The sequence below is a fragment of the Falco rusticolus genome, chromosome 7 (assembly GCF_015220075.1).
Source record: "Falco rusticolus isolate bFalRus1 chromosome 7, bFalRus1.pri, whole genome shotgun sequence".
Taxonomy (NCBI): domain Eukaryota; kingdom Metazoa; phylum Chordata; class Aves; order Falconiformes; family Falconidae; genus Falco; species Falco rusticolus.
In genome coordinates, this window is record NC_051193.1 from 49,773,863 (window position 1) to 49,795,891 (window position 22,029).

General features: G+C 36.0%; 1 protein-coding gene across 2 annotated transcripts in view; it reads right to left on the reverse strand.

Annotated features, from left to right (window-relative positions):
* The window catches only part of TTBK2 (tau tubulin kinase 2), a 104,814-nt gene that overhangs the window by 49,053 nt on the left and 33,732 nt on the right, over positions 1–22,029 (reverse strand). For both annotated transcript variants that reach the window (XM_037395198.1, XM_037395197.1), the window contains exons 4-6: positions 17,333–17,406; positions 14,673–14,813; positions 12,279–12,383 (exon numbers count right to left, since the gene is read on the reverse strand). In XM_037395198.1, coding sequence (XP_037251095.1) covers positions 12,279–12,383; positions 14,673–14,813; positions 17,333–17,406 — 320 coding nt within the window. The remainder of the gene's footprint in view (positions 1–12,278; positions 12,384–14,672; positions 14,814–17,332; positions 17,407–22,029) is intronic.

Below are 22,029 nucleotides of genomic sequence, written 5' to 3' on the forward strand. Positions count from 1 at the left end.
TTTGTTAGACAAACTGTAGAAATTAATAAAAAGAATTCTGGTTTTAGGATTGCCCAGTTATAGACATTTCATCCTGGGAACTTCTCATGCCAAATTTTAACATGCACATGCTTTATAACCAGTAGCGTTGAGGTGTCCAGTACAGCATGCATAGCTTTCATGCAAATGCTGAGGGAAAAGTAACTTTTCATCACTTCCCTGCTTAAAAAATTCTGTTGCAAGATAATGGAGTGTTCACTCAAAGATACAACTTATGAAAGATCTACTCTAAAGCATATCAATGTGTAAAAGCCTCAGAGGATTATTATACACATAGAAAATGATTAACAAGTTTTGCTTCCTCCATCATCCTTCCCATGATTTGAATCTTTCTATGACAGTAAGAGGAGAAGGTGATGTTGTTATTAGTCCAGTACAGCAGTAATGAAGACAAGCCTTTGCTGAGCCTGAGCAGATTAGCCCCATGGGAGCGCTGGAAGGCTCTTGAGTGCTTCTTGTGCCATGCCTGAACAATTACATAGCTCTTGCTCCATGTCACAGGGTGCCTCCATACTCAGCTTGAGAATGCATGCTGAACTATTCATGTTCTTGTGTTTTTCAGAAACCGGTTAGGAAAACGATAAAAGGGAAGGGTAAAACAGGGTTATCTTCAGATTCAAATTCCTCTTTATAACGTATTATTTATAGTACCATAGCACCTACAACTACAGAGACACTTCTTTGTCACATTCATCACTTGCAGCCCGGACAGGAGCCGCCTAACTACACAGGAGCGCAATTATTAGCAAGGCATGACTCCAGTAAACTCCACTCACACGACAGTGACTCTGAAAAGAGGGGGCTAAAAAGAAGTTGTTGCAATAAATTACAAGGAAATAACCTAAGGATTGATGAAAATTTTATCCAAAGACTGAAGGCATGTGGATAAATTTCAGAGAAGTTTTCATAAGTTTCCATGAGAAAACAATATGATTTAGTGACAACTTGAAGGTAAAAATGAAATGAAGAGGAGCTCAAAAATTGTACTGCAAGTTTAAGTGACAATACGTGTTAAATATAAGACAGGCAGTATAGCTGAGGAAGGTAAGATTTCAAAAGGAAAAATAAAAATGATTTTACTTGTTTAGGTGCAAATATGCAGTCCTCAACTAATCACATCCCTGTGTAATGTACTGTTAGGGACTGAGAGAGAACATTACTGAGAAAAGATAGCATAAGGTAAATGCCAGCAACAAAATGCTTCTCAACAGGATGAAACAATCACTGAACAGTACATTTAATAAAATGACATGGACCATTACCCTGCAGCATCTGGCTTTCAACAGTTTCAGTCAGGTTTGGAAGAGAGGTCTTTTTAGACCTGTTACATATTTTAGCCAATTATTTATTATATGCTTAATATGGAGCACTATGAATTGAAACAGCTCCCTGGAACTTTTTTGTACTATTGAATTTTTTTTCATATAATCCACTGCCATTTAATACTGTACTCAGAAAACATGTCCTAGTTGTTCTTGGATTTTGTCTTAATCTGTGTCATTCAAAGCAGAGAATGTATCAAGAAACTGATGAAGATACAATGTATCTTTCTGCTCTTTAAATAAAACTAAAACCTGATAAATTCACTATTTTCTGGAGTTGACCAAAGTGCTCCAATAATTTAAATGTAATAAGGAGTCTCAATTCAACTCAATTTTTAATTCAGATGCAATGTTCAGTAACTATTCTTGCACAACTTCCAGTATATAGACTCTTTATTTGTAATAAATGCATAGTCAAGGTATTATTCAGGACTAGTTACTGCCACAAATTCTAAATCATCAGTGGCACTGGGGCAAATAAATAAAACAGCACCAGTTTTAGTCAGTACTACCTGTGGACCACTTTTGAGACTTTTTTCTTGAAGTAATATCAGTGTTTCTAGATCAGGCTATAACAGCATTTACTTGAAAATGAGATTCAGAAGCATCTATGAGCAATCCATCTTTAAGCAGTCTCTGGGTCCAAACTGCCTTCAGAGAAGACTAAAGATTTACAGTGATTTTGTTTCTTACAACAGTGTAGATTCACCATTGCTCCTTTAGTCCTTAAAATTATTCCACACTTTTTCCCATCATAGAAAGCATTTAGTGGATATAGCTTCCACTCTTTCAGTACCATAAAAACTATGTTCTCTTCCAAACACAGAAATAGACAATCTGCAATTCTTCTGTCAAGGTGACAGGAGATCAAGCAATCAAGATAATCCAGAATATTAAAAGAAACACACACTATGCCATTCACATGCATAACCATTCCCAAATTTTCATGAAGTAAAAACCAAAAGTAAAAGATGAATATACAAGAAACTTATACCTTCTATCCCTGTATTTAACTGAAGTACAATAGACTTTGAAAGCTTTCAAAATGCACCTAATACTCTGCTTTGTTATTTACCAACTCACTTCTGTGCCGCACTCTGTGCAGGGGCTGGGTGGGGTTGGTTCTAGGTGTTTATTTTGTTTTGAGTTTTTTTTGTTGAGATTCCTGTCGCTTGTCCCCCCTGCAAAGAATTCTGCTCCTTCAAAGTATATTTCCCAGACACCATCTGTCATCCTAAAGTGAAACTTGAAGATAAAAACTCATTTGCTGGAAAATCATCAGAACCTGAGAGCACTGCCGAAAGGCAAGCAGTACTTATCTGATTTTGTACATAAACACCTGGATAGAATAATATGTTCGTTGTTTGATGTGAACAGGTTTGTAACTGCTTCCCTAGACAATAAAAAGATCTAAACATTTGCATTCACAATTGCTTTCACTGCATTTTTCTAACGGTCAGACTGTGTAGCAGCTGCTGTATCTTCTGCTTTAGCAGGAGTCAGAGACAATTTTGTTACTGACAGGTGACTAGTAAAGAGCATGATTAATTCCTCAGAAAATTTTGGTGGGTACCCTGTCTCCTTTGGATTTGAATCCTTTTGTTAATGTTTAGAGTAAGAGTTTTGTGACTCCTTTAATGCAAAGGTATCAGAAAAAACAGTTACTACATTTCCTAGTTGTTCTCAAATCAAGACTTCCCAGCTTGGTTAGGTTTGAGATCTCAAATTTCCAGGTAAAAAAAGAAATCTAGCAAGTTAGATTTAAAATACCATAAACCTCCATAATGTATGTTAAAAGAATTAATTTTAATTTTTTACTTATTTCAAATAAATACAGAAAGTTTAGACACTTGAAATTAAGGTGATGCTAAACAAACCTATGAGGGTGGGAACTGTCCATTTTATGTAACAATGGAAGAATGACCCAAAATCTAGTCACTGGGAAGGGCAGGAAAAAGGTGGGGAGAGGGAGAAAAGCAGTCATAGGGTAACTCTCTCTTTGACCTAAAAAACCTTACTTATCAAAAATAGCACAGTTCCACAGACTAAATAGTCTCATTAGAGCACCTTTTAACCCACTAGTTAGAATACTCTGAAAGAGGAAGCTCACATACCAAACTGAACAAAAAAAAAAAAGGAGTTTTCTCCTTCAATCATCTTTGCTGAGTCCAAATCACCAGACTCAAAGGACTGGCTGTTAATTCAATAATTCTTTAGGCTGTCAGTCAGTGAGTAGAAAAACACAAATGTTTTAGATAAAAAGGTCTTATCTAAACACCACCTTCTTATAGATACTTTTTCAATTCAAATGTGTTTTTCCCTAACTTTGTCATCTCAGCTTGCATACAAGTTATATTATCTTCTCTGTAAAACAAATACATTTCAGTTATTTGTAACTTGAAGTCCACATAAATGAAAGATGACAAAACACAGGCCTGTGATAATACATGATGGTTGAATTTACGGATTTTTTTTAAGAATTATGAACTCAAATTCATTTTTAAAGGTTAATGTGTTTAAAAGCAATGACTAGCAGCTTCTTTTTTCTTTTATTTTGCTTGCTTTATATTAAATTTAATAGTACCTCAAAGAAAGTTGTGTTTAACATTCACTTTAAAACAAGGCTGATGACAACTGCCCAAGAGCTAGCTGTAGTACTGATGATATTAAGAATACAAGCGTCCTTTGGATTTTGTCCCTCAAGGTTTTTTATTTCTGAACCACAGCTGACACCTTCACTTTCCACTATCGCCATGTAAACAGATATATGTAAACTGAAGGTTTATGAAGTTAGGTTTACACTGAAAAAGAATAATTTATTCTTTGTCTTAAGAAAAAACAAATGCTGGTACTACTTACTTCAGCTATCACTAGGACAATGGAAAACAAAATGGTAGGTAAAATATCCTTTGACAACAGTCTCAAAAAACAATAAACAGTAGACTATGAACCTCATAAATATACTGGATTTGCACCCTGCTAAATGTATTTGCCTGATGACTAGAGAGTCTCCCCACAATTAAATTCTAATTACCCTGCTTTGCAGTAATCAATTCTTATCTACACCATTAATTCAATTACTGGCTTCCTCTCTCCAACAATTTATTGCCCTGACCCTATTTCCTCCTTCCTTCTTCTAACAGCCTACATCATCCCCAGCAGTTTTTTTGTTCTTCCCACACACATTGTTCTCTTCCAATCTTTTCTGTCACCAGACAAAGCTCCTCACACCAATAAGTGTTTCCTTACCAACTTCCATTCTAGAATTTAGTTCTACATCTGCCCCAAATACCTGTTTCTTAGTACTGTCCCCAACATGTAAAATCTAGTTTCAGATTTTGGATACTGCCCGAGTTTCCATATTCTTCATCCTATTCCCAGCTACACACATACCATTGCTCAAGGTTTCCCAAAAGAATATGTGGTCAAAATATGTTCCCAGAAAACAAAAATTAAATGCAGACCAATAAACCTTGAACACAAACATTTTCATTACATAAAATCCTCTCTTAAAATAGTCCTTCCAATAATTTCCTGAAATGAACTTTTACTCATCTTTATAAAGAAGGGTGATTATTTTCCCAGAAGGAAAACGATGAATTTGAAGTTACAGTCTAGACAATGATTATGGAATACCAGAACAGATTAGTCCTCCTCTAACCGTTGGTGTATTATATTTATGATCAATTCCATCCCTTTTTATCAACTTTACAACAGATTACTACCTATACAGTCGATGTGTAAAAATAAGACTTTGAAACTATGCATTCACTTTGTAGGGAAGGGAACCAAGACAGCTACAACTAAAATATTTGGGAAATACACTGGAGATGTATTATTTCATTGTTTTCTGAAAGAGTTCTGTATTGTTGGAGGAAGAAATTATATAGTTCTGCAGAGAGGCTATAAAAGGCTATTTCAGCTGCAGTGTGGGAAGCTTCCGTAAAAAAGCAAAAAAGGCGATGACAGAAGTACAAGGGAAACCAGAAAGAATAAGGAAAAACAAAAATACCATATGCTTCTGTGTTTACAGCAATTTATTCCCAATTGTAAAAACTGGTGGCAATCCTGTGCTCTTTAACTCCTTTATTTGTATTGAAAGCTTGGAGCAGATGGAATGGATGACCCAAACAACATGACTGGCCAGGTCCCCGAGTCAATAAATGAGGAAAAGCTAACTGATAATTAAGAAGAAAAACTGATATTTCATGTGAATCATTTGTGTCCTTCAGACATGCAAAAATCAGTGCATCCTGTAACAGCAGTTCATATGAAAACTGCTGCTTACTGACTTCAAAAGCCTAAGCTTTGTGACTGTTCTGCATTTTTCTTGAAAAAGGGCGTTTGATGGATAGAAAAATGTGGATATAAAGATGTCTAATACCTACAGAAACAATTTCTTAGATTCTATCACATTCTTGGTGGATAAGCAACAATATAGCTCCTTCAAGTCTCATTTTTTACTTTCAAAATCAGCTTTACTGTCATCTGGCTGCTGCAAACCAAATGAAGATCATTTTAGATAACCTAATCCAAGGGAAAAAAACCACAACAACATGCTATTGCAAATCCCACTGGGAAAAAACAGTGAAATGGGCTGAAAACTGCTTGCTCTTCAATTCTGTAAACAGACAGTCCACATGTGACACTCCAAAATGCAATGAAAAATACATTAAGTACTACAAGTGTTGAAGAACTGAATTACTCACTTAGGACTCCTCTTTCTGTTCTTTAAATATTACTTTCTGAGAAGCTCTTTATATTAAACCTGCTTTTTCTCAAAACAGCATTTAGATAGGAGCAACCACAGCTGAATTGACTCCCTAGTAGCAAAAATTTAATGGTGCTAAATCACCATGGAGTCAGACATTGAGATGGTGAGTACAAAGATGAACAACATTTCTGAAAACAAGACTGAGATGTCTTAGGATCTAACAAGCATGACAGCAAAAATCTGTGGGATCCTTTAATTTTCAAGTATGGTTTGAACCCTTCATGGAATTAGCTGGGATGATCTTCAAGAAAGGCTTTCTCATTCTAAGCTCTGTGCCTTGACCATTCTTCCAGGTAAGAAGTTGAATGAGACACCATAACTTCTCAGGAAGAAAATAACTAACTGACAACAAAAAATCCTCCCTCCATAACTGTCTACCAGAAATAATTATTAACAGCCAAAGTGAAAATGCAATATTGAAACTACTCTTTTCAGTAATTAAAAATAAGCTGCCAGCAATATGTACATAGCACATGCATATATAAGACTTCCTACCATTCATGTATAGTTTCTGTATTAGAAGATAATCTTTTCCATATGCAGTATTATCTCCATCCTTGTGTAGTTCTATACAGACTGGCCACTACATTCTGCTTTTTGCTGTTAAGCACACATTCCATTTAAACCTTAAATAAGAACTACAGTCATAAAAGACTGTAGTTGAAGGTTTAGGGACAAACAAATATTACTTCCACCTCCTACAGAAAATAATGATACTTGTCCAGTTTTGTTTCCAAACAGTGATTTAAAAGAAAACAGTGAGGTTTTGGGTGGTTATAGAAATCTCCCTCCCAACATAAGCAACAGCCTGAAATAAAGAATTAAATTCCTTTTTTAAAAAAATCCAGAAGTAGTAAACAGAGCATCTTTACTGTTGCTTATCTGTCCTGTGAATGAAAGATAATAGGCTGTGTGGGCAGAGATCTTTAGAAGCCTTAAAAATGAAAATAAGTAGCTTGTTTGATGCACTTCGGAAGGGTAATATAATCAAAACAAATCACGTAAATTCTATCTGTAGTAGCACCCTGAATTTTGGTGTTTGTCAAGACAAAAACCTTGTATTCATCAAACCAGAAAATGGGTACTGTAACAGTCAGGGCAGGGGATGGTGATCCTACACAAGATCTTCAGGTTTGTGAATGAAAAAAAAAAATCCAACCCACCTTATACATATACATGTGAATGTATGCACACATTTTACAGAAAACACTGTCAGGATATATACAGAGCCTGGATATAAAGACACACCAAGTCAAAACTGCCAGTAAGCCTTGGTGACAGGAAGATGATCTCATGTGCCATGACTAGGAACAGAAGTAGCACTGAGTGGCTGGCTCAGGAGAAAGGACACCAAGAGCATGTTGGGTCTGAGTTCATCATAAGATGTTAACAAAGACAGTAGAGACAGATGACAGTTTTAGTTTGAACAGAAGGAAACTGTACTGGAACAGAGATATCATAAATGTGAATCACATGCTTAGAGATTAAAAAATGTGTTTATGAATGAGGCTATCTGAAGATAAAGGGGAAAAGGAGGGAACATAAAACTAGAGGGGGATACACTGAAGAAAGAAGACTTGAAATTAAATCATCAAAGAAGCTGAAGCCAGAAGAAAGTGAGACAAAGCAAGACTGTCACCAAAGACAGAGAAGCAGAAATTATGTGGATTCAGGTTTAAGACTTCTATTAATGGAAAATGGCAAAAACTGAGAAAAGGAGAGAAAGCTGATGGGAATCACAGAAGAGAAAAGCTAGTAATGGTGAGAAGAAAAACCAGCACAGAAAAAGAAGATGTCAATAGACAGGATGTAGTTATCAGATGGGCATGGGAAAAGATATAAATTAGTTCTGATGGCATAATTACAGAAATTTTAAAATTCTGGATGCTAACATCTCTCACTAAAGACAAGCTAAACATTTTCTTCCAATTGTAAACTACCTACACAATTTTCTTTGCAAGCTTGATTATATTATGATCCCTAGACAATTTAATTAACACATCTTTTTTAATAAATAGAATAATTTCAACTTACTAATGTATGAGCCACTTTTAATTTCAAGGCAGACTGAATCAGAATAGCTTTATTTGTTGTGAACTTTATAATAAACACTACTTATGGTAAACAACAGCAGAAGCAGCAAAACAATGAGATAAATCTTATTTTATTTCACAGTAATCATAAATTAAAATATGTTCTTATTCTAGTTAATGTGTCAATGTCTCATTCTAAAACTCTCTAGCAATAAACAACAATCAAATGAGAATTCAAGATGTCAGTGCACCCAAAAAGGAGGAAAATATAGATTATACTCAAGTTCAACTGAAACAAGCAGTACTTGAACACAGGCTTTGTTTGTCTGCAATGCACAAAAATCCTGTGAGCAATTTTTGCTGTTATAACATCTATTTACTCTAGAGAATAATTTAATTTATCATGGAAGATAAGAGATGCTTTTAACTTAATTCTGCAGCCTGTTCGGGAAGGTAGAAAAGCATGGCAGCAAGATGAGAAAACAGACTGCAGCAAATACAAATAGATCCAATGCTACTGTAAAATTTGCCCAGAAAGAGTCTGATAACTCATTAAACCGCTGCAATTGAATTAATAGTATGCGTGGGAGACTTAGTTCCATAGGTCATGATTTGGAGTATTATAGACAAGTCAGTACACATGAAGAAACTAATGTTCAGAACGGGTCTATACAGCACAGAAAAGATGAGGGGGAACCAAGTCCATGCCAGGGAAGTGTCTGTATCATCAGCGTGTTTTCTGTAATGAAAACAGGTATGTTTGGTAACTATTGTAATAACAATGTGAAACAAAAAAAGTAATTACTACAGATAGTACCAGAAATATTTAAGTTATCTAGCCTGAATGAATCTTCATTTCTACTTTGAAGCATAAACATTTTCTATTAGAATATTGCTGGAACTTCATCGGAATTCCTCCAGACTCACTAGCACTGCTGCCTGTTTGTGAACTTTGCTGCCAATGTATCATATGTAGCAACTGTAGTAAAATGTATACTTAAACACTGGCCACTATTTTCCATATAAGCTCCTGCATTCAGCCACTTGAAACTTATGGCATATTACTAACTTAAGTTGAAATTCTTCATGTTAGATGACTGGGTTTGTAGCTGCTTGCTTTTAATTCAGCAAACCATTTCTAACTGTTCTTTAATGCAGCTGACACAAATGTTTGTTTCGGTTATTAACTCTCACAGTAATTTGTAGGAACCCTACATCCTGTGTGCCTCGGAATGAAGGTAGACAAGGAGAGATCTGAGAGTGTACCATGATGATGTCAAGGAATATTCTACTAGCCATCCCAAACTGATTATGCCTGAGCTTTTGCAAAGCTGTATTTCACACAAACTCAGTACAGTCTTGTTTGAATAAGGCATTTAGATTCTTCAAGTGCTCTATCTGTCACGAGGCATAATTCAATCCAGAGCTGCACCAGCCTGAAATTCTTTTCTCTTACTCCAGAATGCTTTCAGCTTTCATCATGATGCCAAGAAGAGAAACTCAGAGCAAAGAAAACTTCACTTAGTTGTATTGTACTATTCCAGTGGGCACCAAAACTGCAAACTGGAAGCAAAGCAATATGAGAAGGTGGATGTAGAAAGGAAACCAGAGCGGGTAAACAAAAGAAAAGGTTCAGACTAGAATAAGCACAGGCTTAACAGAAATATGGAAGAGTCCAAATGGATGGTCAAAGATAGTAGTAGCCACCGGCACATAGTTCAGGCAAATACCAGAATAAAACCATAGATTCCCGTTTTATAATTCCTCTTTTTATAACAGATCTGAAACAAGAACACCTTATCACACTGAAGACGTACGAAACTCTGCTGCATTCCTCTGTCTTGGTACAATATACTGCAATTAACCAAGACTCTAATGTTGGGTAGCTTAATGGTTTGATAAATTTCTCACTTCCTCTTTGCTTCTTGACCTCATTTCACAAGATAAAGCAAGTCTTCCTTACCATAAGGACCTCTTTTCAACTTCTTGTTTGAACTTCAGTCAAGTGAATACTACCTAGATTAACAAGAAGATGTACACTATAAAGCTAATTATAATTTATGCTTGTAATTGTGTTTTAGTTTCAACCCACTTGCCAGTCTAAGTTGCATTTTGTCTAAGAACTACACACCTTTCTTCTCTATCAGTCTTGAAGGAAACTATTTTCTCCACTTGTCGGAATGTATATGCTAACCAGTAGTGCTGGCCAATGACTTCCAGAGGGAAAATACTGTCCTGTCATAAACTTTTCTGCTCTCAACTTATATATCCATATAAGTTTCTTCCATCTTTTTGAGTTGAACAAACAGATTTATGGCCACCAGGAATTCCTTAATGTTGGGCGGAATACAAAAGTACTAAAGGACTAAAACTTGAAACTATAATTTCCAAAACTGCTCTTCTCATTCTTTTAGAACACACTGAAAATTCAAGGACTCGGTGGTGATATGTAAAATCTCAATGGGACTAGATTCTTTCTGTGAAAGTCACGTATGTAGAAAATTAGACTTAGCATAATAATCTAACAATCAGCCTTAACTAAGGAACAGGTTCTTACCAACAGAGTACTATGTTTTTTGTAGAACATGCTTTTACATTTTTCCAGGTTATTTGCAGTATCTGCTGAAGAAATCTAATGAAGTTTAGAAGAAGGATAGCCTTAAGGAGAAGCATATAGCACATTTAATGAAAATATTAATACATTTTATTAGTAAGCAAGGCCAACAGTATGGTTGCTATCAATACAAGAGCCATTTCTGACTATTAAGTATAAATAAAACTAGTCTTTTTTTTTCCCCCCTCACTGCCACTCTACTAATATGGATTACACTGTCAGAAAATTCTAAACATTAAATCAAATAATTACTTCAGTTAATTGTAGGGCACTGCAATGAAAAACAAAAAGGCAAGAGCCGAGTTGTTACAAAAGAGAGAATAGCAGAAATATTAAATTTTCCGTCGTCATCGCCTATTTTTTCCTGAAAATACTACCACTGGGGTGTGTGTATATATATAAAAATTTCAGAATCTTGGAAATTGTTTTCTCTTCGAAATTACAGGTTAGTTAGAAAAATATAAGCAGCCAAACATACAGAACACAACAAGAACACTGAGAAATAAAAATAATAAAAAAAAAATTTAAAACTACGTAAAATGTTTAGCTCACCTTTCCAACAGCAGCAGCCACTCTGTTGGTCTCCCCTGCTCTTTGCTTTCATTGCAGTGTCCAGCATTATGGCTGAAGGAATAGAGTACAGCAGAACCCTGCTAATTTACCGTACTAATTCACATACCTCATGATTTGCACACAAAAATTTGCTGCTTTCCCAATGTCTTAGCCAACATAAAATTGAAAATCCTGTAGAGATGGTTTCTACCACTCAAATCACATCACATTAATAAATATGCTACACAATATTGACTAGTACATTATTCAGTATTACCACCAAAATGTAAACTAAACATCACCATATACCACAGTACTGACTTGCTCATTTTTAAACTTTGAAATTAACAAAAGGACTGCCCGCCAGTGAATTAGGGAGGCTCTGCTGTACTTAAAATTATAATGTCCTCATTGATACGCTTTTATCTACAATTTTCTTCAGACTGTATCGCATGGGAATAAAGCAACTACACATAACTACGTCCTGTTGTATGTTATAATTAGTCTCCTATCACTTTTAATTATTCAGACTTTCTCTTTCAGAAGATTATACATTCAGTTTAGTGTTTGATTTTTTTCTCCTACATAGATTTTTTTTAATAAAATATTTAATACCAAGTGAAATTCAACTGTGGTCTATTACTCTGATATTTAATGAAAACCTATTTGTCACTTGATTTCCTCTTTTTCTCTCCAGAAGAGAGGTCATCCAAAAATATTATAGACTACACCTCTGGCTCAAGCCAATGATCAGAAACGTAATTCACTCCTGACTGCCAATCTTTTAATATAATCAATAAATAACACTGCATTTCTGATCTGGGATAATGTTTGTCAAGTTCAGACCAGTTACCAGTTCAATGCAAGTCTCATACTTCTCCAGAAAAAAAAGACAGCTACTACCACATTCAATTAATCAAATTGAAACTTTGAAAGAATCTTACTGGTCTGACATCCCCACATGAGTTGGTAAATTGTCGTGCCAAGCCAAAATCCAGCATATAACACTTCCTACAGGTGCTAGGAAAACGTCCCATGGCGAAGTTTGACTAGGAAAAAAAACAAATACAGAGAGAGAGACAGATAAATACACATACATTTCAATATGTGCATGTATCAATGCAGTAACACAATCATAGAAAATCTACATTCTACCTCTCTATCCTTCCTTCCATATTTTCAGTTCTACTAAATTCTCATTAAACTTGAAGAAAACATTGTTAAGAAAACGAGACATGCAAGTTAGCGTATCTGAGCAGCAGCCTACATGGTCCAAAGAGATTGTCATCTTACTTTGCCACTTAGAATATATTAATTTTTAACAAGAATTTTTCAATTGTGTCACCTACTCACATCATTTGGTTTTGACACTTCAAAAAACTGCCAACCCTGGGACTGACAAGTTCATCCAAACAAATGCACCTATCATATATGCAGAATGCACAATAGGGCACGCACACTGCCTTTTGCTTTTCATGTGAGGGGGAAGAATCAGGTTTAACTAAAGAAACCCCCAAAAAACCCAAAAGCAACTAAACAGTAAGAGCTGTAAAGTTAGTGAGGACTTATGGAGGTAATTAATTCTGAAAAGCTTCAGTAAGTTTTCTTATTTGCCTCTACAGATTACCATTCCACGTTAGCCCTTTCAAAACAATTCTTCAACACCCCTAGTTTATGATGCTTGAACATATTGGCTATATTGGTTCAAGTCTCTCCCCACCAAATCCCCTTAAAAAAGATAAAGCTAAAAACAAGTTCTGTGAAATGGAATTCAAACTACATATCTGAGCAAACTGGAAGCTTAATGCAGTTAACTCTAGAAAAACTACTTTGCTTTTCCCATGAAGTGAAACAGTAGTACTGTTCTAAATAAAACTGAAATTCACAGCTGCTTCAATGTCAAAGGATGAGGGTGAAAACCAATTGAAACCATAAATTGACATGAGTGTGTTTAACATTATTTTTAAATGGAACAGAATTTCAGTATTGCCTAATTCACCACAAGTCAAAAAACCAACCAAGGATTTCAAGATTTCAGCTCAGCGCAATGCTTACTTTTAGTATAATCTATCTAGAAAATGCATAATAAAAAATAAAATGGACTTGAATTTTCAAGCCAGGAAAACTGCATGTTAGAAAGCAATCATGCCTTCTTTTGCACATGTAAGTCACAACATAACTCGTAAAGGGGAAGAAAAATTCTTTGTTTTATGAATCTAATATACTACCTTACACTGCTGTTTATCCTGGCTCAACATTTAATTTTCTGGGATTTTCCATCCCCTAACAGCATTCTCCATTTCCATCTTATTTGGCCCAAAAAACTCCAAGATACAGCTAGATAACAAGATGTCCCCAATCCATCCTGCCAGCCATAAAGGAACACATTTCCCATTCAAAACTTGAATTGTTTTCATCATTAAAATCTTGTGCTCCAGCTAACCCCTTCTCACCTATTTCACTTGACATTCACTGCTTCTGTATCCTTTTCCTGTTAAATGAAGTCTTGGGGATGGGTCAGGGAAAAGGCAAGTTTTATAAAAGTTGCAAGGAAGAAGTGATGAAAATGAAAATCCCCTAATGCACAGAAACTTACCAGAAGTTTTACGTAAATATTATTCAGCTGACAGGAAATTTAGCTATATATGCCAGATATAACCAGCCATATTTGCATCTATTAGAAAACACAAGATTCATTTATTTTTTCTCATTTACAAATGTTGAAAGTTCAGAGTTCTAATGGTAATTTTAATATAGAGCTGATATAAATAAATCAGGAATCAATTGAAAGAAAACCATAAAAAACAATAAGAACAAAAGCATGGTGCTATCAAGAAGGCACTGCCCTCATGACATTTGACAACACTCAATTTACCAGAATTGCACAATAAAACAATTCAATAGTTTTCTCTGTCTTTTCTTCCCTTGTTTTAGATATATTAACCACAAATAAAATGCTACTGAAGATCTTATAAATACACCCTACATTTAGTATCTATTCTCTTAGATTTATTATGTGAAGATATTAATTGCCATTAACCAAACTCATGACAAACACTCTTGATTGCTTGATGCTACAGGTAAGAGCTGGAAGTTTTAGCTACAGGAAACTGCAAAGAGTCCTAAGTAACTGGAGACAATGATGACAAAGACTGCAGTTGTTGTTGCAATTCAACATTAATCAATAGAAAAAAATCTGCCCTTGATGAACAAACATTCAAGTTTCTGTCCCTTCTCATTTTTTCATTTTAACATCTAGTATAGAACCTATTCTTATTTATGCAGCCATCTAACAACCATATATTACTTGCATGTTTGGATTTAATGGGCAGACTTACTGGTTTTATGTCCCTGTGCAGGAATCCCACAGAATGGATACTTTCAATAGATTCCAAAATCTGCTTTCCAAGCCGCAGAGTGGTACTAATGGTGAATGTTCCTCGAGATTGACTCCGACGCAGGTCTGCCAAGTTCCGACCCTGATGAAATTAAAAGGATATTTTCATTAAAAAATACCAAGACAGTGTAGTTTTCCTACTTCTTTAGCTGTTCATGGTTAACCATGGAATACTCATTGCCTATCTTCATACACAATAACAACATATCTTACCTAAATGCAATGACTGTATGTCCTTGAGTGTCTCCAACATTAAGTTTATAATTTATTTTTGAATATATGAATCCTAGTATCTTTCTGCTTCTAAATAACATGGACCAAACTAATCTCTATTAGAAGACTAAGACATACACTATTAATTAACATTGTATCTGCATCAACCTGAAAAGAGGCCACTGAAAAAATGCTCACAAAGACTTCTTCACACTCACCTCTAAGGAAGAGTACATCATTTATTTATTTATACAGTGCATCTCTGACTACTTAATCAAAGAGACGAAAAACATACTATGCAGGAAATACACACCCACAATATCACAGAACTGTTGGTCTGCCAAAATAACAGAAGACGAACAGTGTGAACAAGGGCACTGTAGAGGAATGAAGCTGGGTTAATTAATATTGATAACATACAGCTGTGGGCTGGCTTCAGGGGCAGGTTGGCTGATGCAGATAAGGTGCAGCTGTGGCTGGTTCTGTTAAAGGCTTAGGCAGCCAGTGAAGAGAGAGAATGTGCCTGGGATGAGGAGAGACTAAGAGAAGGCAGCAGAGGGACTGGCATGAAGAGTGTGTTGGTGTGAGATGGTAAAAGACCTTGTTGCAGCTGGCTAGTTTGGAGAGTGCTGTGACAATTGGTGCCCTGTGTGAGGCCCTTTGGATTATGAGACTGAGTGTAACGAGCGGCAACAGCGGTGATGGCTGTCCTGGGGGATGTTTGAAGTTTTGAACAGTGACAGTGGTGCCCAACATAGCAGAGACAGGCAGGGATAGACTGTGATCCAGATCACATTGAGATAGGTGGGAAGAACCTGGGGATCTGGATCAGACACCGGTAAAAGTGAGCTGTTGGGATCAAGGAGAAGGAAGCCTGACTGCCATGGAGTTAAGAGACTGAGGGTAATGGGTGACAGCAGCAGAGTACATGGCCAGATGTGGCAGCAGCCCACAGCTGTGGTGGGTCCAGAGCGGGTCTGGCCAGACAGCAGTGATGGCTGTGCTGGGGGAAGGTGTGGGAGCAGCGCGGTGCCGTGGGCAGCTCCCACCGTTGCTGCTGCTGCTCGACCTGGTGGTATTCTTGCTGGTGTTTGTGTGCTTGTTGAAGGTGTCTCCACTTGTAGAAGAAATGGGTGACCACAAGGATGTTAAGAAGTTTTTCAGGACACAGAATGATGTGTCAGTGCTGTATTCTAGATCTGCTGCTGCTGAAAACTCACTCGGGTTACTGTCCAGTATGACCCAAGAGGTGAAAGGACAAGGCACTATAAGTTCATCAGAACCCCGCTCTGAAGAAATCAAAATCCCCAATGCTAAGAAAGCAGATAAGAAGAAAGGTGATCAACCTGCAGAAGATGAAAAGCCCAAGATAAAAGTGAAGAAGGAATACGAGTATTTGTTCAGGGACAAGTTGTCTGGACTGTATGAAAAGCTTATTTGTAAAAAGGTTATGATGATTGTTAAATACCTAAGGTATGAACTGTTAAAAAGGAGGGGAATTGTAGAGGAATTCTGAAGGACTGTACAAAAAACTTATTTGTAAAAAGGTTGTAACATATGATATGAAATGTTAAAAAAAAAAGGGGGGAATTGTAGAGGAATGAAGCTGGGTTAATGAATATTGTTAATATATAGCTGTGGGCTGGCTTCAGGGGCAGTGGGTTGGCTGCTGTAGATAAGGTGCAGCTGTGGCTGGTTCTGTTAAGTGGTTGGGCAGCCAAGGAAGAGAGAGGAGGAAGAAGTAGAGAGAAGAGAGAGAGAATGTGTGCCTGGGATAAGGAGAGACTAGGAGAAGACAGCAGATGGACTGGCATGAAGAGTATGTTGGTATGAGATGGTAAAAGACCTTGTTGCAGCTGGCTAGTTTGGAGAGTGCAGCAATAGGGCATATTTTTTTTCTCCAGTATACACATTTATCAAGATGATAAAGGACAATAATCCCATAACTTTAAGTGTTAATCACCCATTTTATCCCTCTTCACAGGAACAAGTCTTTCAGTGAAGTGAATTAAGTGTTTTCTTTTACTTGCAAAGGGTATTTTTTCACTTTCATCAAAAAAGCCAACAAAATGCACAGACTAATGTATTATATTTTAGACCATCTTCAGATGAAGACTTCAAAGGAATATGAATTATCTCAGAAGACATCATGGTTCACTCTTTCAATAGTCAGGTCTTTCTGAGGATGCAAACTTTCTCTTTTCTGAGAGAATTATGGAAAGGATATCAAAGAATAAAGATATCTATATATGCTTAGTTTAGGTTTGCTTATTACCTTTGGGATTTTTTAGAATTTGCCATCCTCTAAAATTTTGCTGGTGTTTTCATACATGCTGGGCTAATAAACAAAAACACGCAAGCAAACTTGAAGAGTTGTTTGATACTGACCTGCAACTGCATGACCACATAGTTAAATCTGTCATTCCTTCCACATCCAATGAATCTACAGACATGATCTTTTCCTGAGAGAAAAAGAAGCAAATTAGCCAATAATAATTAAATTCTGTGGTTTATTCCTTTGGAAACCTAGCAAATTGCTGGAAGAGGCGGTTTTATTTCTTTGGAGATTTTTTTTATTTAAGCTCCTCATCTCCACAGTTCAGGAGCTGTAAAAGCAATGTCAGTTCTACCCCCAATTAAATAGAAGTTTTTTTCCCATAAAATATGCAGACCTACCACAGCTATCATTCTTCCATAAGAAAACATGCATCACAACATGTCCACAAACTAGAGGAATTTTGGATTGGGAAGAGGTTATTTTCTTGCAAAGCTGGTGGCTTTTTATAGACAATATTCCTAGGCACGATTCCCCTTTTTCTATAAGGGGCAGCTGCCACAAGGAATGAAAACAGTAGCAGTTAACTGCAGGTCACATTTTGTATTAAAAACAACCGTACAAAAAGTAATTCAACTAATCCAACTTAGTATTCTAGAATATGATCTTTGCTGTTTAGCTACAAAAGACAAATTCAGCTCAGGTACACTGAAGCAGAGATAAAAGAATTGTAGTAGTTAAAAACCACAGTTTGGCTTAAGCCAATTTTCTTTAAAGCCTCCTCCTGTCCCAGGAACAAACTGTGGAGAAGAGGGTTGGTCAAAAATCATCTCCTTAATATCCTGCAGTTCTAAGCCAAAGTATAAGATTCCCAGTGTAAATAGAGAAAAAGGCAAGCCAAAGACTGCAGTAGGGAAACAGAAAGGGAATGCAACCTCATTGTCATTCCAGTATCTCTATTTATTGACTTGCAGAGAAGCTGGGACCCCGTATGACCCCACTCCATGACAGAACTGGGAACGGCAGGGTTTAAGTCCCTCGGGCCATTTACCTGCTGTTCTGACACCATGGAAGCTATAGCCAAGAGAAAGCAGATGGGCACAAGTGGTTGCTAAAGCTATCTAAAATTAGTGTCACCTAACGTTTCTTTCATGAATATCTTTACCCTTAGGATTACCAGAATGTCATAAATAAATAAAAAAAACCCCAAAAACCAGTAAAAAAAAGTCATAGGAGAAAAGTAATTTAAAAAATTAAAAAAAATAAAATACTGCTTTCAAAATACTATTACTGCTACATACAGATCCAGGGGGGACTTATTGTTACTGCTGTACTCATAGTTCCACCAAACCTCTAAAACTTGGCCCTACGGCTTCTGAATATTCTCACTTCACTTGACAGAAGAGTGGTTGCCTGTTTATTGCTTCCTCAGGAAGCTCCCTGCCACATACAATTAAGAAAGAGGATCATTTAAGCAAAGAAAACAGTACAGGATTAAACAAAATAATTTATTTTAAAAGAATTATTTAAAAAGAAATCTCTACAACTTCTGCCAAGCACGTAAGTACCGCTGCTCTTCCTCTTCTTTTTCCTTCCACCCATTTGTTTAAGACAGGCAATATTACAGACACTGTAATTTCATGAAGAAAAATTATTTGCAGCAAATTTGTCAAGATTAAATTTTGTATATTCATTGCTGCAGTTTCCAGTTAATAAAGTCTCATCTGAAATATTAATGATTCATTTTACAGCCACTGTGGGTATGCTGAAGGAACATCTTCAGAAAAACAGATATTAGTCAGATTTCATCTGACAAATTCAGTAAATGTCCAAAACTCAGTCTGGTCAGAGAAACCCCATTTTAACTGCAGCAGCAACTTAAGTTGTGTGATATATTCCCTGGAAACTACATTTACAAAAATCGGAGGAAACGGCAAAGGACAGAAGTAGGACCTGTACACCTTATTCAAATAGCATGATCCTCTGCCACTCCAGTGTGGGTACACACACTTAACTTCACCCTTGCAGATACCTTCAGTTCCTTTTCCCTCTGTGAGAAAAGAGGATTTTCTCACACCTGTGAGCTATATGGCTAGGGAGCAGGAGGAAAAGATGGTACTAGGCTGCAGTGAACAACTATGCCCTTGAAAAGCTTCCCAGGGAGGGTATGAAGCCTACATGCCATTCCCCAGGCTGCAGTGTATCACTACAAGATAGCTTTTCAGCCCATACCAGATGCAATCCATCACTAAATTATGCTAGAGCTGTAAATGAGTGAGGCAGAAGTTTGTAACGTTGTGTGAGACGGAAACCAACTGAGTGAATCTCACCCTCACTGAGTGAGATGTGGTAAATTTGTCTTCTCCCATCTGACTGTGGGAACAGATGGCCTAACAACATGATTAAAACAACGATCTGTTGCAGCAGCTTTCTTTTTTAAAACAAAACAAAAAAAACCCAGAGCTTAAGGAGTTAAACAGTATTCTGACAACAATAATTAGGAGACAGCATCATTAGCAGGAAAAAACAAGTAAATAAATCAAAGATACAGTTGATGACTAAGCTGTAATAAATGGCTGTATCAGTGAACATACTCCTCTCCATATGTTTCTTACATAATTTTCCCCAGAAACAGAACATGTTAATAAATATGTATTTTAAAAATCAGATCTACACACCAAGACAATTCTGAATGACCCTGTCAGCTCCCTGTCTCTCATTACATACTATTCGTAGATAAAACTTCTCAAATATTTGCAAGGAAAAGGATTTTCATGACAATTACATTCCTTCCTCTGATTTATGTTCAAGGTAACTAGAACACCTTGAAAGTAAAAGAACATAAGCCCTTTGAGAAAAGGATAGTAATTATATACATACATATATATACATATACACACACACACGCCAAAAAGGGACAGAAGAAAAGAAAAAAAGTCTCAGAGGATACATGCTATTAGAAGGTTGTTACAAAAATATCCTAAAAGAACTGTTTACAATTTCACCTGCTCTGAATCTGCATTAAAAAAACCTTGTCAAAAATAAGAAAAATTTCCACATGGTAAATGAAGCATTTAATTAAAAAATATGATAAAGTTGGTTTTACTGCCTATTTTTTTCCCTTTTTCTTGATTTTCTCTCTGCTTCAAATTTCTAGCTCTTGCATACTGAAAACTTGGGAAGGTAGAATAATTAATGGAAATGTCTCCTAGGAATCAAAATTTTATGTAAAACATAAAATGATCTCTACCATAATCTTATTTAATAAAAATCCTTTAAGTATGGATGAAAATGTATGCATGTAAAAATAAAGTTATCCATCTGTGCAAACTACAGATCTCAATATATGCAAAAGGTTCAGCCTTGACCTGTCTCTTACTGCAGTGACTTTCCCGGTCATCTGAACTATTCCCTATCTACAACCAGAGCAGTTACACTGCAATGTGGAACTTGCACTTCATTGACTAAAGATCGCCTCTAGTGTTACTTACATGGAACCATCAACTTTTTTTTTTAAATATGCTAGAGAATAGTAAGAGATTTTTTTTAAAAAAAGACATTAAAAATTAAGGAATAATTTTTAGATTGTTTTCTCCTAAAGAAGACTGTCAAAAGAGCACCTTCTGAAGATCTCATAGAAAATCAGGGTTTCAGTCATATAAAAACTCCTCTTTATTGTTTTCTCAGAGAAATAACATTGGGAACAAAAATAACTGAAAGTTTTTTATTATATATTATTTGGATTATGTATTATTTGGATTATTCGCCTCAATGGATCTGTTGTTCAGGTGTTTCATTGTTCTGTTCTTTTCATCTAGACAGCCTTTCCCATGATTCAGTGGAACCAGAGACTCCTCTGCAGGAAGACACATTGTTAAAGGAATTATACTCCCAAAGGAAGACTGATAACAGAAATTATAACTTCTCTAAGGCCCTATGGCAATTCTTCACAAATCCATTTCTTATTATTTCAGGAAACATTCATGGTTTTCAAAAGGTAAATAAGTTTTTAATAAGAAAAAAGTATTTTTGTAACATCTTAACTCAGATTTCACTTAAATTCACAGTAGAAAGTTATAAAGCACTCAAGTTATGCAGTCATATATAAGGCTATGTTTTTAGAAACACTGGCCTTGCAGTGTTACCAAATTCCAATATCTTTCAGTTATTACTGTTTTCCTTATTACTTTAGCTGTTTCACCTACACCATTTTGAAAGACCATTTTTGTTAAAACCAAAATCAAGCTCCTGTGCAGGAAAAAAAAAACCCAAAAAAAAACCAACTTGAAAAAATAATTCTGAGCATTTAAAAACCCAGCAGTTATAGAGTAACTTCAAAACACACGATGTTTAAGACAGTTTCTTTCAAGAACCCTCACAAATGGTTTCTAAATTCAGAATTGGTAATACTGAAATTTACTATTAATCTCTGTACTAGAAATTCTAAAACTGAAAGAAAACCAATATGCAGTTCCTGAATCTCCTTGCTTGACTATTATGCTAGACGTTTTTGTGAAATTAATTAAAAAGATAAAAACGTAGGAACAGTTTGTTAACACTGTGACACGTGACATGCTTGCCCTCTCAAATCTATACAGGCCATCAATTTCTACTGCAATGTGACCTTTACAGTAGATTAGGCAGCACCATATGTCATGCAGATTTTGCTTTATTCAAATTAAGAGTTTGGAAAAATCGAGCTGCTGACAGGGATGGATGTATTAGTCAAAATCTTCCAGATACAAAATAATTGTTTTAAAGAAAAAAGTGGCCATTTAAACTTTTTTATAATCCTATGTTGTGAAAACCA